Source organism: Nerophis lumbriciformis, linkage group LG08, assembly GCF_033978685.3.
Source record: "Nerophis lumbriciformis linkage group LG08, RoL_Nlum_v2.1, whole genome shotgun sequence".
In the NCBI taxonomy this organism is placed as follows: Eukaryota; Metazoa; Chordata; class Actinopteri; order Syngnathiformes; family Syngnathidae; genus Nerophis; species Nerophis lumbriciformis.
Genome location: NC_084555.2, coordinates 44,402,117 through 44,420,996, shown reverse-complemented (window position 1 = coordinate 44,420,996; position 18,880 = coordinate 44,402,117). Strand labels below are relative to the sequence as shown.

Genomic DNA, 18,880 nt, shown 5'->3' with positions numbered 1-18,880 from the left:
CATTATTATGCCTAATTTTGTTGCGATGCCCCGCTGGATGCATTAAACAATTTAACAAGATTTTCCAAAATAAATCAACTCAAGTTATGGAAAAAAATGCCAACATGGCACTGCCATATTTATTATTGAAGTCACAAAGAGCATTATTGTTTTAACATGCATCAAAACAGCAGCTTGGAATTTGGGACATGCTCTTTCTAAGAGAGCATGAGGAGGTTGAGGTGGGCGGGGCGGGGTTGAGGTGTATAGGGGGGTAGCAGGGGGTGTATATTGTAGCGTCCCGGAAGAGTTAGTGATGCAAAGGGGTTCTGGGTATTTGTTCTGTTGCGTTTATGTTGTGTTACGGTGCGGATGTTCTCCCGAAATGTGTTTGTCATTCTTGTTTGGTGTGGGTTCACTGTGTGGCGCATATTTGTAACAGTGGTAAAGTTGTTTATACGGCCACCCTCAGTGTGACCTGTATGGCTGTTGACCAAGTATGCTTGCATTCACTTGTGTGTGTGTGAAAAGCTGTATATATTATGTGATTGGGCCGGCACGCAAAGGCAGTGCCTTTAAGGCACGCCCCCAATATTGTTGTCTGGGTGGAAATCGGGAGAAATTCGGGAGAATGGCTGCCCCGGGAGATTTTCGGGAGGGGCACTGAAATTCGGGATTCTCCCAGGAAAATCGGGAGGGTTGGCAAGTATGACAGGGAGACGCAACTGCTCTGTACTTCTCCCTACGTCCGTGTACCACTCCGTACCGTTTTAAAAAGTCATACATTTTACTTTTTGAAACAGATACCGATAATTTACGATATCTGCCGATAATATCGGCAGTCCCATATTATCGGACATCTCTAACAGTAACCATCAGAAGCATCCTTATTTTTATGACAAGATGACACTTGTGGACACATGGATATGGCATTTTTGAAGAAGTGAGAGAGAGCAACGCTGAAATGCTCTAATGGTCGACACTTACATGACATCGCCATGTAACATCTCCTCCTCCACAGAAAGACGTGGCGCCTCAGCCCACACTCTTACACTGCATTGTTTTATACCTGACTTATCATTGCCCAGGTTACATCTATAAATAATAACTAACCATTCATTGCTGAAGTTACATTTATATCTTATTTATCTTATTTTCCAAACCATAAGCTGCTACTTTTTTTCCATTGTCTTTAACCCTGCGACCTATAAAACTGTGCGGCAAATTTATGGATTTTTCTTCGCTAACGGTCGTGTTTCTATACAACAAATAGTTTTCATAAAACACTGACAAAGACACTAAAAAGGTTTGTTATTGTTTGTGTTATGACACCATCTTTTGAACGAGTTTGCTCACTGCCGGTGCTGCGGCTTGACAAAGCCGTTTTCTTGCCTTGAACCGGAAGAATAACCGTCTGTAGCGTTTCTGCTCGAAAGGATTCTTCATTCATTACTCCTGGACTACAGAGCGCACCAGGATCTAAGCCGCACTTACTAAATTTGAGAAGAAAAATATGTTTTTTCCATAAGTTAGCCTCACTGCAGATATATGCATTGCAAAATGTGTTGTTTACACAGTAAGGTTCTATAAATGATTACATGCCTTAATTTTTTCCAAAGCGTGCCTGTAACGTGGCAGTAAAACGGCTGATCAAACAAAACAGAAGCCATTGTCATGGACCCACTAGCTGCAGAAGCTACCTCTTCGATCAACTAAACTGACTCCATAACTCCACGGTGACGTCTTGGTGAGTTTACTGAGGAATTTAATGAAAATGAAACAACCCAAAAAGGATGCCGTTGCACTTTAATAATACAATAATGAAAACACTCCTTTAGACGTCACACATGGGACGGTTTAGTAAGTATTAACAGTTTAAGTTATGCTGCAAAACTTGCAAACGTTGCTTGGAGTGATAAATGAAGAATCCATAAGAGTAGAAACGCTATGGACGGCTAGAAGACTGAACGGCACTACGGTTAAAAAAAATAATAATACACTGCCGGTAAATGGAAGGACCTGCAGTGAGCAAAGTCATACAAAAGATGACGCCAAAGCACAAACAATAAAACATCGAGTTTTTTTTTTTTTTATATAAAATATTTTTTGTTTTATTTAAGCAAAGAAAAATCCATAAATTAGCCACTCGTCTCACAAACCCCACGTTTCTAAATGTAGGAAAAAAGTAGCGGCTCATAGTCCTGAATTTACGGTAACTAAAACAATGTATACTTACTAAACTATATATATATATATATATATATATATATATATATATATATATTAGGGCTGCAACTAACAACTAATTTATAATCGATTAATCTGTCGATTATTACTTCGATTTATCGATTGATAATCGGATAAAAGATACCAACTACATTTCTATCCTTTCCAGTATTTTATTGGAAAAAAAAAACAGCATACTGGCACCATACGTATTTTGATAATTGTTTCTCAGCTGTTTGTAAATGTTGCAGTGTATAAATAAAGGTTTATAAAAATAAAAATAAAATAATAATAATTAAAAAAAATACAAATAAAAAAGTAGCCTCTGCGCATGGCATAGATCCAACGACTCGATGACTAAATTAATTGCATAATATATATATATATATATATATATATATATATATATATACACACACAGGTAAAAGCCAGTAAATTAGAATATTTTGAAAAACTTGATTTATTTCAGTAATTGCATTCAAAAGGTGTAACTTGTACATTATATTTATTCATTGCACACAGACTGATGCATTCAAATGTTTATTTCATTTAATTTTGATGATTTGAAGTGGCAACAAATGAAAATCCAAAATTCCGTGTGTCACAAAATTAGAATATTACTTAAGGCTAATACAAAAAAGGGATTTTTAGAAATGTTGGCCAACTGAAAAGTATGAAAATGAAAAATATGAGCATGTACAATACTCAATACTTGGTTGGAGCTCCTTTTGCCTCAATTACTGCGTTAATGCGGCGTGGCATGGAGTCCATGAGTTTCTGGCACTGCTCAGGTGTTATGAGAGCCCAGGTTGCTCTGATAGTGGCCTTCAACTCTTCTGCGTTTTTGGGTCTGGCATTCTGCATCTTCCTTTTCACAATACCCCACAGATTTTCTATGGGGCTAAGGTCAGGGGAGTTGGCGGGCCAATTTAGAACAGAAATACCATGGTCCGTAAACCAGGCACGGGTAGATTTTGCGCTGTGTGCAGGCGCCAAGTCCTGTTGGAACTTGAAATCTCCATCTCCATAGAGCAGGTCAGCAGCAGGAAGCATGAAGTGCTCTAAAACTTGCTGGTAGACGGCTGCGTTGACCCTGGATCTCAGGAAACAGAGTGGACCGACACCAGCAGATGACATGGCACCCCAAACCATCACCCAACCATGCAAATTTTGCATTTCCTTTGGAAATCGAGGTCCCAGAGTCTGGAGGAAGACAGGAGAGGCACAGGATCCACGTTGCCTGAAGTCTAGTGTAAAGTTTCCACCATCAGTGATGGTTTGGGGTGCCATGTCATCTGCTGATCTGCACAATATTCTAATTTTGTGACACACGGAATTTTGGATTTTCATTTGTTGCCACTTCAAATCATCAAAATTAAATGAAATAAACATTTGAATGCATCAGTCTGTGTGCAATGAATAAATATAATGTACAAGTTACACCTTTTGAATGCAATTACTGAAATAAATCAAGTTTTTCAAAATATTCTAATTTACTGGCTTTTACCTGTATATATTAGGGCTGCAACAACTAATCGATTAAAATCGATTATAAAAATAGTTGGCGCTTAATTTAGTCATCGAATCGTTGGATCTATGTTATGCGCAGAGGCAATTTTATTTTATTTAAAAAAAAAAGTATTTATTTATTTTTTTTGTTTTTTTTTAAATAAACCTTTATTTATAAACTGCAACATGTACAAACAGCTGAGAAACAATAATCAAAATAAGTATGGTGCCAGTATGTTTTTTTCCAATAAAATACTGGAAAGGATAGAAACGTAGTTTGTCTCTTTTATCCGATTATTATTTGAAGTGATAATCGACAGATTAATCGATTATCAAATTAATCGTTAGTTGCAGCCCTAATATATATATATATGCCTCGAAAGAAAATGTTTGCCTTGGTGCCCTTTCAACTTTTTTGTTTGCCTTGGTGCCCTAAAACGTGAGCCCTCCTTAAAGGCAACACTTGCCTTGACCTTAAAAAGTTAAAATTTGAGGCCTTCTTTCAGATGCGTCAAGAATGCAGGACGTGTACCTCGCAACATCACTGCATTACCATATGGACCAGAGCTACTGCAAAACCAAAGTAGTATCGTTCACAACTTGCCAATAGAAAGCAAATACTTCTGACTGAATAAAATGATACTGCGTGTGAAACTGCATTTAAAATGTGGAGTGTTTATTTCCCCGTTGGAAAAAAAAAGCAGCAACAGAGCACAAGAAGGCAGCTCGCTGTGTGGGATGTGGGAACATTCAGCTCCGGCACTGCGACGCAGTAAAAGCCGAGGGAAACGAGCTGCCTCTCTCTCTCTCTCTCTCTGTCTCTTCATTATGTAAGAACCCTTGGGCCATTGTTTCAAAGCTTGCTGCTCTCCCCGCCGCCATGCTGCGCGTCACATGACTCCATGAAGGCTGCACAGGCTGGCAGCAAACAACACTTGGGCACCGTGTCTGTGCTGAACAGAAAAAGGTGGCGCTGGTGCGCCGAAAAGAATGTGGAGAAGTTTCGAGGGAACTCCCGAGTGGACACACAGTAGTTTGACAGATTTTATGGTATGTTTGCTAACATTCCTAAAGGTGCCATAAAAAAAAAAACAACAGAAAACGCTAACTTGACGGGATAGAAATATGCATCATTTTACTAGCACACACCGACAGAGCTCCGTCTTCAACATGACTCATGGTTTTGTGTTCCCATGGAAACGGTTACTTACCAACTGCAAGAAAACACACGGCCCACTTCAATGAAGCCCTGGAGGAACTTTATCTCCTTTAATCACGATTCCTGCCATGTTCTCAGGACGTTGTAGGGATTCTAGCGTCTCACAATCAACCCCCAAACAAATTATATTTGTTATATAAATGTATTATATTTTAATTATATTCTTTCCCACAGCTGTCACCATCCTGAACATAAACTTATATAATAAATTATTCACCCCTATACAATATCCTACCCCAGGGGTGCTCATTACGTCGATCGCGATCTACCGGTCGATCTCGGAGGGTGTGTCAGTCGATCACCAGCCAGGCATTAAAAAAATAGTCCTAAAAATGAGCGATCATAAATCTTCACTATGACATCACTTTCGTCACTTGATTGACATTCACGGCACCCGAGGGTCTTCTGAGATGACGCTGGCTGCTGCCAGCTCATTAAAATTACCGACTGGAAGGCGAGAAACACTTTATTTCAACAGACTCTGGCGCCGTACCTGTTGTCAAAACTCCAAAGACCGACTGCACAGTTGCACAATAAAAGCTCTGCTTCATCCTGCCTGCGCTACCAAAATAAGAGTCTCAGAAAGCTGGCGTGCACAAGCTAGCAAGCTACGGAGTTTGCCGACAATGTATTTCTTGTAAAGTGTATACAAAGGAGTACGGAAGCTGGACAAATAAGATGCCAAAAACCAACCACTTTCATGTGGTATTGGACAGAAAGGAGGACTTTTTTTCTCCTCCATTCGAAAATGCGGACGTTATCATCACCACTGTCTGATTCCAATCAATGCAAGTCATCAGAATCAGGTAATACACCAATTTATATTCTTGTCTTCATGAAAGAAAGGAATCTATATGTGTTAAACATGCTTGTATTATCTTTAAACACTTTTAACTTATTAACAATATCAACTATATGTGTTAAACATGCTTGTATTATCTTTAACCACCTTTAAGTTGTTAACAATATTAACTATATGTGTTAAACATGCTTGTTTTATCTTTAAGAACCTTTAAGTTGTTAACAATATTAACTATTTGTGTTAAACATGCTTGTATTATTTTTAACCACCTTTAACTTGTTAACAATATTAACTATATGTGTTAAACATGCTTGCATTATCTTTAAACACCTTTAACTTGTTAACAATATTAACTATATGTATTAAACATACTTGTATTATCATTAAACACCTTTAATGTATTAACTATATGTGTTAAACATGCTTGCATTATCATTAAACACCTTTAACTTGTTAACAAAAACATATATTTAATAAATAAGTAAATATAAATTATATATATGAATGAGGTAGATCCCCACGACTTGATCAATTGAAAAGTAGTTCGCCTGCAGAAAAAGTGTGAGCACCCCTGTCCTACCCCAATACCCTACTGTGCAATATTACCCTTCGAGTGCAATACGTCCGACACTGATTGTCATTACTTTATTATTTTATCAACCATCACAACATTTATCTTAACTAGATGGCCTAATTTATAAATTGAATTGAACCTTAAGTAGGGCCTCACACACAAAAGTCAAAAACTGAAAAATACAGTAGTCATATGAATAATACACATACATTCTTCTCCATCCATCCATCCATCTTCTTCCGCTTATCCGAGGTTGGGTCGCGGGGGCAGCAGCCTAAGCAGGGAAGCCCAGACTTCCCTCTCCCCAGCCACTTCGCCCAGCTCCTCCTGTGGGACCCCGAGGCGTTCCCAGGCCAGCCGGGAGACATAGTCTTCCCAACGTGTCCTGGGTCTTCCCCGCGGACTCCTACCGGTCGGATGTGCCCTAAACACCTCCCTAGGGAGGCGTTCGGGTGGCATCCTGACCAGATGCCCGAACCACCTCATCTGGCTCCTCTCCATGTGGAGGAGCAGCGGCTTTACTTTGAGCTCCCCTATCTCTAAGGGAGAGCCCCGCCACCCGGCGGAGGAAACTCATTTCGGCCGCTTGTACCCGTGATCTTGTCCTTTCGGTCATAACCCAAAGCTCATGACCATAGGTGAGGATGGGAACGTAGATCGACCGGTAAATTGAGAGCTTTGCCTTCCGGCTCAGCTCCTTCTTCACCACAACGGATCGATACAGCGTCCGCATTACTAAAGACGCCGCACCGATCCGCCTGTCGATCTCACGATCCACTCTTCCCTCACTCGTGAACAAGACTCCGAGGTACTTGAACTCCTCCACTTGGGGCAAGATCTCCTCCCCAACCCGGAGATGGCACTCCACCCTTTTCCGGGCGAGAACCATGGACTCGGACTTGGAGGTGCTGATTCTCATCCCAGTCGCTTCACACTCAGCTGCGAACCGATCCAGTGAGAGCTGAAGATCCTGGCCAGATGAAGCCATCAGGACCACATCATCTGCAAAAAGCAGAGGCCTAATCCTGCAGCCACCAAACCAGATCCCCTCAACGCCTTGACTGCGCCTAGAAATTCTGTCCATAAAAGTTATGAACAGAATCGGTGACAAAGGGCAGCCTTGGCGGAGACCAACCCTCACTGGAAACATGTCCGACTTACTTAAATCAACTTGTTTAATAAAACATCTGCCTTGTTTTCAATTAATACTTAGGCCTACTATGCTACTGTATTTTAATGTTGGTCATTATGGTGGTACTTGGAGAGCCAAGTGTTTTCTGAGGTGGTACTTGGTAAAAAAAAAAAAGTCTGAGAACCACTGATCTAGATCAGTGTTTTTCAACCTTTTTTAAGCAAAGGCAAAATTTTTTCATAAAAAAATACAGAGGCACACCACCAGCAGAAAAGGTTAAAAAATGAAACTCCACCAGGTTGTCGTGCCTTATTTTGAGTTTGTTGTTGTTTCCTGTGGGTTGTGCTTTCGGTCCTGTCTTGCGCTGTTATTTTGGTGACCCTTCGTGTTTTGTTGGTGTTCTCCTGTAGCAGCTTCACGCCTTCCTTTGAATGCTATAGCCCGCACCTGCTTTGTTTTCGCAATCAAGACTATTTAAGTTGTGCGTACGCTATCCTTCTTTGTGGGGACATTGATGATTGTCATGTCATGTACGTCCTTTGTGGACGCCGTCTCTGCTCCACACGCTGTAAGTTTTTGCTGTCGTCCAGCATTCTGTTTTTGTTTACTTTTGTAGCCAGTGCAGTTCCGACTTCTACAAAGCAATGAACTACCTGCTGCCACCTACTTATATGGAATATTACATGGTTACCCTGTCAAGCTATACACAACACAGACACTAGACAACGGCACATTATTACAATTATTGATTTTTGCAAAATATATTTTTTGGACCAATTAGGTGAAGTTGCATAATTTCCCACGGCACACCAGACAATATCTCACGGCACAGTGGTTGAAAAACATTGATCTAGACCAGTGTTTTTCAACCACTGTGCCGCGGCACACTAGTGTGCCGTGAGATACAGTCTGGTGTGCCGTGGGAGATTATCTAATTTCACCTATTTGGGTTAAAAATATTTTTTGCAAACCAGTAATTATAGTCTGCAAATTATGTGTTGTTGTTGAGTGTCTGTGCTGTCTCCTGCTCGGCAGAGTAACTATGTTATACTCTTCCATATCAGTAGGTGGCAGCAGGTAGCTAATTGCTTTGTAGGTGTCGGAAACAGCGGGAGGCAGTGTGCAGGTAAAAAGGTGTCTAATGCTTACACCAAAAATAAACAAAAGGTGATTGCCCCTAAGAAAAGGTATTGAAGCTTAGGGAAGGCTATGCAGAACAAAACTAAAACTGAACTGGCTACTAATTAAACTAAACCAGAATGCTGGACGACAGCAAAGACTTACTGTGGAGCAAAGAGAGCGTCCACAATGTACATCCAAACATGACATGACAATCAACAATGTCCCCACAAAGAATGATAAAAACAACTGAAATATTCTTGATTGCTAAAACAAAGTGGATGTGGGAAATATCGCTCAAAGGAAGACATGAAACTGCTACAGGAAAATACCAAAAAGAGAGAAAAAAAACACCAAAATAGGAGCGCAAGTCAAAAACTAAAACACTACACACAGGAAAACAGCAAAAAACTCAAAATAAGTCACAGTGTGATGTGACAGGTCATGACAGTACACCTACTTTGAGACAAGAGCTATATTGATGCATGCTTGGTTATGCTTTAAAGTCATATCCAACAATTGCGACAATTACTTTTTACTGTTAACTGAGTTTTGTTTTTTAATGATTTCTGCTGGTGGTGTGCCTCCGCATTTTTTCAACGGAAAAAATGTGCCTTGGCTCAAAAAAGGTTGGAAAACACTGATCTAGACCACAAGGAATTGGTTTAAATTATTTACTAAGATCCCAAATAACGAGCAATAAATAGCGTGTGCAAGCTATAAAAGTGCGTGTACTATTAGTGAGCGTGTTGCGCGTGCTCTATTACGTGCCAAAGTGGTACAGACCAGATCAAATTAGGGATTTTCCGTGAACTACGCTGGCTGTCACGATGGAGACACTCATTTCCTGTCCACTCAATGCATCAAATACTCCAACCTGTAGTGTTTTGTGATGTTGTGGAAAAATGCAGCCACAAATATAATTTGTACCATCCCTGGGCTATATAGAAGCCCGATCTAGTCAACAGAATCTATTTTTAGCATGCCCAAGGAGCCCTTTGGGAGGCGCCAAGGTGTTGTGAGGGTAAGTCCGGAATGATCCATTTAAAAAAACTACTATTTGCTCTGAATAAATCCATTGGTTGTTGCCCTATAAGTACCCCTGAGTTTTTAAACAATAACAACAATGGGAAAAATATATATATTTTGTGATGCTTAAAAATATTGATCTAATCACTGTAGTATCGACCATGTACTGATACTATACTTGGCATTGCTACTGTCGGCCACCTCTGGTTACATTCAAGAGCTCTAGCTTAGCGGTTATTGTCAGAATAATTGTATTTAAGTTATCACAAAACTTTGTGTTACATTGAGTTCAGCTCGCCCTGCGAGAGGACAAAAGCTGTCTTTGATCCTACCAAGCAGAAGGCTTGTAAAACTCCACTGTGTACGATGGGAAGCGACATGAAGGCGTCGGTTTCTTTCTTCTATTGTAAATTTTGTCTTGATCTACAAAGCGGAGTGGAAGCAGTACCTGCCCAAGCTCCAGGCACCTCTTCTTTGAACTGTTTTACGACCTTTTCTTTGAACTGTTTTGTAACCAAAGGCGATGGCTGTTTACGACCCCCCTCCCTTAGAAACAGCTGTTGCCATGTAATCAGGGAATGTCCAAATAAAAGGGGAGGCGTACAATCTTTCGTCAGGGCGTGGTGGAACACTGTACAAGGGTACGGGTGTACGCGCTCTCCTCATTGAGCCTTATTTAATTCTGTCTCTGTTTGACTCCTTGCTTCTGGTCTTGTTTAATAGATGTCATCAGCGTTCAAACCTGACATGGCTGATGGTATCTTCCTATGGTGTGTAGTGTAGCATGTTAAGCTGTTCCTTGTCCTGTATTCCTCCAGTGATAATCTATACTTCGGCTATGTTCCTATTTCTGATTTTTTGGTAAATTGTATCTTTTTATATAGTCATTAACATTACAAAAAAAAATAACATTCTAATGTGAACCAAATGAGTCCCTGAACTGATGTAAACATGGCTACAATTCTAGTAGGTCTCAGTTCTTGTGCTTTTGTGGCAATTTCAATGATTTTGTGCAACCAGGTTCAACCGCAAATTAGACAGCAACAGCAACAAGCGAATGAACGCGTCCTCAAAGTAATGTCGCATTGTTGCCAGTAAGCTAGCGGCTAACCTCCCACCACAGTGCAACAGCACTTGTAGGTCAGCAATCCTCGCCTCCATAGTAGCAAACAAACTTTGTTTCTTACACTTATCACTGGAGGACAAGGAATAGCTAAACATGATACACTGCGCACCGTAGGACATGCTAATTGCTAACTGCTAAACTAGAGCTCTTGAATGTGAACCGAGGTAAGCAGATGGCTACAAATATCGATATTAATAAGGATAGTAGGTATAGTATCAGTATAGTCGATACTACAGTGGTTAGATCGATATTTGTTATTCCCACAAAGTCTTGTGTTGTTTTTGCTATTGTTTACTAACACAGGAGGTGTTTTTAGGGCAAAAATCAAAGGATTTAAATTAGACCGAATAATAAGAATTAAAACAAATATTTTATTGATATGTTAAACCAACATCCTGGGATATGTATGATTGTAATTGTGATCAAAAATGTATTCACTCAGTGAAATTGAAATGTTGAAGTATCAGCATTGGTATGATCAATGCTGCCTTTGCAATTACTTGCTATTGGATCGATATCGACATTTCTAGTATCGCCGAAAACTAATGCAAAGTATTCAGACAACCCAGCAAATATCAGCACACACACAACTAGGCTTGAAAATCACACCCCACTCAAAAGTCTGCCAACTGGGAATTTGTCTTAGAAGCTTCTTATTGCCACAATGTGTCGTACACTTGGCTTCAGGAACGAGTGATAGCAGACCGTCTTCAATAATTATAAATATATACACATATATAAATATACACACACATACAAACATGATATTATATATACATACAGTATACACACACATATTTACATATATAAATGTATACACATATATAATGTGTGTATATATATTTAAACAATTCAACATTATGTGACAAATATAATAATACAGCTATTTAAATACTTTCATATTATGTAATATATTATATGTATGGATAACTACATGGAGTATAATGAATATATTTAAATAATTCAATACTATTTAATAAAAAAATACAATATATTTAACTACCTCAATAAAATGTAATATAATAAATGTAATGACAAATATATTTAAATAATTAAATATTATTTAATAACAAATATATTTAAATACTTACATATTATGTAATATGACGTAATGATACATATCATGAAATACTGTAATAAAAACTTTAATATTGTGTAATAAATGTATTAATATATTATTATTATATGATGTAATATAATAAATATATTGAACTACCTCAATAAAGTGTAATATAAGTTGAGTTGAGTTTGAGTTTATTTCGAACATGCAAGCATACAACATGATACATCACAATTTCCAGTTCCTCTTTTCAACATGTTCGAAAAGGAGTAGGAAGAAGCAGAGCTTCTTTAATCCTACCCCTTTTCTTTTACATAACAGTTGCTAAAACTTTTGTTCACTTCCTGTTCTCAATTTATTCACAATATACCCCATAAGTAATCACAATAAAAATAATTAAATAAATAATAATTGGTGAAGTAAGTTATATTTCATATGATGAGATATTATTTTGAGAATGAAAGAATGGATGGATGAAATACGTTCAGAATGTTTATCATGGTGTAATGATTAATATATGTTTAGAAAATTCAATATTATATAATATAATACATGTAATGACAAATATATGCAAATAATAAATCTAACAATATCTTTAAATACCTCAGTATTACGTACTGTCAAAAAAATTGTAATGATACATGATTAAGGGCTATATACATATATTTGATTGATACAACGAAATACTTAAATATTTTGTAATAAATGTATTTAAATAGTTAAATATTGTGTAATAAATGGAATAATGAATATATTTGAATATTACAATATTATGTCATATAATAAATACTTTTAAATAATTTGCTAATATGTAATATATAACTATATTTAAATACTTTATTACGTATTAAAAGTAATAAATATATTTCAATAATTCATTATTATGTAATATTAACAAGCTTTTAATACTATAACATTATGCAATAATTGCAATAGTAAATAATGCTTCAATGTTATTTAATATAACTACAGCCTAATCATAAATCATCTAAATACCTCAATATGAATTAAATGATATACAAACCCCGTTTCCATATGAGTTGGGAAATTGTGTTAGATGTAAATATAAACGGAATACAATGATTTGCAAATCCTTTTCAACCCATATTCAGTTGAATATGCTACAAAGACAACATATATGATGTTCAAACTGATAAACATTTTTTTTTGCAAATAATCATTAACTTTAGAATTTGATGCCAGCAACACGTGACAAAGAAGTTGGGAAAGGTGGCAATAAATACTGATAAAGTTGAGGAATGCTCATCAAAGACTTATTTGGAACATTCCACAGGTGTGCAGGCTAATTGGGAACAGGTGGGTGCCATGATTGGGTATAAAAGTACATTCCATGAAATGCTCAGTCATTCACAAGGATGGAGCGAGGGTCACCACTTTGTCAACAAATGCGTAAGCAAATTGTTGAACAGTTTAAGAAAAACCTTTCTCAACCAGCTATTGCAAGGAATTTAGGGATTTCACCATCTACGGTCCGTAATATCATCAAAGGGTTCAGAGAATCTGGAGAAATCATTGCACGTAAGCAGCTAAGCCCGTGACCTTCGATCCCTCAGGCTGTACTGCATCAACAAGCGACATCAGTGTGTAAAGGATATCACCACATGGGCTCAGGAACACTTCAGAAACCCACTGCCAGTAACTACAGTTGGTCGCTACATCTGTAAGTGCAAGTTAAAACTCTCCTATGCAAGGCGAAAACCGTTTATCAACAACACCCAGAAACGCCGTCGGCTTCGCTGGGCCTGAGCTCATCTAAGATGGACTGATACAAAGTGGAAAAGTGTTCTGTGGTCTGACGAGTCCACATTTCAAATTGTTTTTGGAAACTGTGGACGTCGTGTCCTCTGGACCAAAGAGGAAAATAACCATCCGGATTGTTATAGGCGCAAAGTTGAAAAGCCAGCATCTGTGATGGTATGGGGGTGTATTAGTGCCCAAGACATGGGTAACTTACACATCTGTGAAGACAACATTAATGCTGAAAGGTACATACAGGTTTTGGAGCAACATATGTTGCCATCCAAGCAACGTTACCAAGGACGCCCCTGCTTATTTCAGCAAGACAATGCCAAGCCACGTGTTACATCAACGTGGCTTCATAGTAAAAGAATGTGGGTATTAGACTGGCCTGCCTGTAGTCCAGACCTGTCTCCCATTGAAAATGTGTGGCGCATTAAGAAGCCTAAAATACCACAACGGAGACCCCCGGACTGTTGAACAACTTAAGCTGTACATCAAGCAAGAATGGGAAAGAATTCCACCTGAGAAGCTTCAAAAATGTGTCTCCTCAGTTCCCATAACGTTTACTGAGTGTTGTTAAAAGGAAAGGCCATGTAACACAGTGAACATGCCCCTTTCCCAACTACTTTGGCACATGTTGCAGCCATCTAATTCTAAGTTAATAGAGTTTATAAGTTTGAACATCAAATATGTTGTCTTTGTAGTGCATTCAACTGAATATGGGTTGAAAAGGATTTGCATATGCTCACATACGTACATAGGTACCTACGCTCCCACATACATACACAAATACAGTACATATTTACATACCTAAAGTTCGTACATCCACACGCACGTTCAATATACAAACATACACATACTGTACATATACACTTACTGTACAAACACATATACACACTCTGTACATATACATTCACTGTACAAACACATATACACATTCTGTACATATACATTCACTGTACAAACACATATACACATTCTGTACATATACAAGCACATATGCATACTTACACTCATGCACATAATCACGTTTCATCAAACATATATTAACGTTGTTGCCCTAGGGTAAACTGGGTGTAACACATGGCACACTGACAAAGCTTAACCTATTGTGACTATAACAATCTACAAGGTTAATGTAGGTTGCTTCTCTTTCTCCCCCTCCATTTTTCTGCATTCTTTCGTATCTCAAGTTATCATTACGTATATGTATTGTTGCATTTAAACAACTGTATTGTTGATAATGAAGGTAAATTATTGATATTGTTCATTATCAATAGCGCTATTTCTATTGGTATTTGTATTGATCCATTTGTAGTGTAATAATGCTCATTGTCATTTCTGTATTATTTTTCGCTAACTGCTTATTTGCTATTACTTTTACCATCATATTTGTACATGTCGTATTTGCTGATGTTGCTCTATTGTTGTTGTTTGCTGTTGTTGTTTTTGTCTCTCTCTCTAATCCCCCTCTTGTCCCCACAATTTCCCCCTCTGTCTTCTTTTTTTCTCTCTTTCTATCCCCTCCTGCTCCGGCCCGGCTGCACTAAATGATAATATAAATACATTTAATAAAGTCAAATACAAATAAGAAAAGGATTTGCAAATCATTGTATTCCGTTTATATTTACATCTAACACAATTTCCCAACTCATATGGAAACGGGGTTTGTATATGTATGTAAATACTTCAATATTATGTAATACAATAAATGTAATGATAAACATATTTAATAGTAAAAACGTAGTTTTTCAAAACATTGTGTATGAAGTACAATCTATGTAGTACATGTACTTGTATGTGAAGCATGTATATGTGTATTTTGAATGTAGTACAACTTAGGACATAGAAACAATTACCTATAATGTACTAGACACTTATATTTATATATTTAGCGTCTTTTTGAAGGCCGGTCCGTACCTTGGAGGTTCTGGACTCGCATGTCGCTTATCTGTCCGATCAATTCCTCCCGTTCGAACCAGTCCTTCCATTCGTGAGCAGCCATCACACGCCGCGGAGCCTCTGCGGGAAGCACAAAGCCAACAAAGTAAGCCCACAAAGTACGCAGCAAAGTCCCAAATAAAGTGAAATGAAGTCCAAAAAAAATCACCCACAGCTTGGAGAGAGCCTGCGTCCTATTGTCCGGCGCACCGACACGCAGACATGAAAGGATGAGATGGCGGGAAGCGTCCGGTTCAGTCGGCAGCCATGATGTGTATCATAACATCTTGATATACATATTTAATTTAAAAAAATGATATAAATATGTGCTTCCGTCCGACGGCTCAGTGGAGAAATGACCATCATGTCGTCGGAGAAGATGACGACCACCAGCACCTGGCTGAGACTTCCTGTGTGGGCGGGGAACCGTGTCTCAAGCCACGCCCTCTTCTATCTCTCTCGCTGTGGAGCAGGTGGGGGCTGCGTGACGTCAGAGATTAAATATTAAACAGGATACAAGTTTAGCAAACATGTTTTTAAAAGGCACACACTGGCACTGTTTTGGTGGAATTTGGAGCTGCAAGGACTCACATGAATCCATGAAAGCATCTCAAATACAAGGCCCAAACGAGATGAAGTATTTTAGTGCAGTACATATGTCATACTTGCCAACCTTGAACTCTCCGATTTCGGGAGGTGGGTGGCGGGGGGCCTGGTCAGGAGTGGGGCAGGGCGTGGTTAAGAGGGGAGGAGTATATTGACAGCTAGAATTTAGTATTTCATATATGTATATATATATATCTCCATCCTGAAAATATGCAAACAAAACTGTGTTTAGATAATTGATACTTCAAACTTGCATAAATAAATATTAAGGAATATAACATAACTTGGCTTCTGAGAGCTTCAAAATGTAATGAATAAAATGCTAAAGTTGTTGATAAACAAGCAATTATTTTAATAATTAAATATGGTCATTTTAAATGAATTATTATGATAATTTAAAATTAATTATTTCAAATATGTTTATTTTAATGTATAATTCTATGGCTGGATGTAATAAGGAGTCAGAAAAAATACATTTAAAAATACAATTAATTTTGATGTTTTTAGCAAAATATAGTAAAAATGTATTTCGTTTTTTGTTTTTTTTTAATTAATAAATATATTTGTTTTTAGGTAAGATAAACATAATAATACAATTTATCTCTAGTCTGGATGATTTAGTTCTTGTCACCCTGTTGTCCTCCCGTCGTGAAAAAAGGCTGTCCTCACTCAGGTCCGGAGCTGGAGGCCACGCCCCCTCCAGCTCCGGCTGAAAATCGGGAGATTTTCGGGAGAATATTTGTCCCGGGAGGTTTTCGGGAGAGGCGCTGAATTTCGGGAGTCTCCCGGAAAATTCGGGAGGGTTGGCAAGTATGACATATGTATATATATATATATAAATATGTATATATGTACATGTATGTATAGTCATACAAAAAGACTATAAAAAATGGGACCCATTACCTCCCTGCTTGGCACTCAACATCAAGGGTTGGAATTGGGGGTTAAATCACCAAAAATGATTCCCGGGCGCGGCCTTTGATGCTGCTCACTGCTCTCCTCACCTCCCAGGGGGTGATCAAGGATGATGGGTCAAATGCAGAGCATAATTTCGCCACACCTAGTGTGTGTGTGTGACTATCATTGGCACTTTAACTTTATATGTATATATATGTATGATTATGTATGTGTATATATGTATATATACATATAGGTATATATATATATATATATATATATATATATATATATATATATATATATATATATATATATATATATATATATGTGTGTGTGTATATATATTGGGGACGGCGGTTGGGAGAGTGGCCGTGCCAGCAATCTGAGGGATCCTGGTAGAGATGTCATATCATATCATTGGCACTTTAACTTTATATGTATATATATGTATGATTATGTATGTGTATATATGTATATATACATATAGGTATATGTATGATTATGTATGTGTATATATGTATATATACATATAGGTATATATATATATATATATATACATATATATATATATATATATATATATATATATATATATATATATATATATATATATATATATATATATATATATATATATATATATATATATATATATATATATATATATATATATATATATATATATATGTGTGTGTGGTGTGTATATATATTGGGGACGGCGGTTGGGAGAGTGGCCGTGCCAGCAATCTGAGGGATCCTGGTAGAGATGTCCGATAATATCGGCCGATAAATGCTTTAAAAAGTAATATCGGAAATTATCGGTATTGTTTCTTTTTATTATTGGTATAGTTTTTTTTAATTTTATTTGTATTAAATCAACATAAAAAACACAAGATACACTTACAATTAGTGCACCAACCCAAAAAACCTCCCTACCCCATTTACACTCATTCACACAAAAGGGTTGTTTCTTTCTGTTATTAATATTCTGGTTCCTACATTATATATCAATATATATCAATACAGTCTGCAAGGGATACAGTCCGTAAGCACACATGATTGTGCGTGCTGCTGGTCCACTAATAGTACTAACCTTTAACAGTTAATTTTACTCATTTTCATTTCTTACTAGTTTCTATGTAACTGTTTTTATATTGTTTTACTTTCTTTTTTATTCAAGAAAATGTTTTTAATTTATTCATCTTATTTTATTTTATTAATTTTTTAAAAAAAAGGACCTTATCTTCACCATACCTTGTTGTCCAAATTAGGCATAATAATGTGTTAATTCCACGACTGTATATATCGGTATCGGTTGATATCGATATCGGTAATTAAAGAGTTGGACAATATCGGAATATCGGATATCGGCAAAAAGCCATTATCGGACATCCCTAAAAAAAGACTATAAAAAATGGAACCCATTACCTCCCTGCTTGGCACTCAGCATCAAGGGTTGGAATTGGGGGGTTAAATCACCAAAAATGATTCCCGGGCGCGGCCACCGTTGCTGCTCACTGCTCCCCTCACCTCCCAGGGGGTGATCAAGGGTGATGAGTCAAATGCAGAGAATAATTTCACCACACCTAGTGTGTGTGTGTGAGACAATCATTGGCACTTTAACTTTAAATGTACTGTATATATATGTATATATATATGTGGATATATGTATTGGGGCGGTACAGCTCGGTTGGTAGAGCGGCCGTGCCAGCAACTTGAGGGTTGCAGGTTCGATCCCCGCTTCCACCATCCTAGTCACTGCTGTTGTGTCCTTGGGCAAGACACTTTACCCACCTGCTCCCAGAGCCACCCACATTGGTTTAAATGTAACTTAGATATTGGGTTTCACTATGTAAAGCGCTTTGAGTCACTTGAGAAAAAGCGCTATATAAATATA

General features: G+C 37.7%; 1 protein-coding gene across 3 annotated transcripts in view; it reads right to left on the bottom strand.

Moving 5' to 3' along the window:
• Positions 1-15,883, bottom strand: part of clmna (calmin a) — a 58,266-nt gene extending 42,383 nt beyond the window's left edge. For 2 of the 3 annotated variants that reach the window (XM_061968994.1, XM_061968995.1), the window contains exons 1-2: positions 15,651-15,883; positions 15,457-15,558 (exon numbers count right to left, since the gene is read on the bottom strand). In XM_061968994.1, coding sequence (XP_061824978.1) covers positions 15,457-15,541 — 85 coding nt within the window. In that variant the 5' untranslated portion in view covers positions 15,542-15,558; positions 15,651-15,883. Of the gene's footprint in view, positions 1-15,456; positions 15,559-15,650 lie in introns of those variants that run through there. The other variant, XM_061968996.1, reaches the window with a different exon arrangement.
• Positions 15,884-18,880: the final 2,997 nt, after the last annotated feature.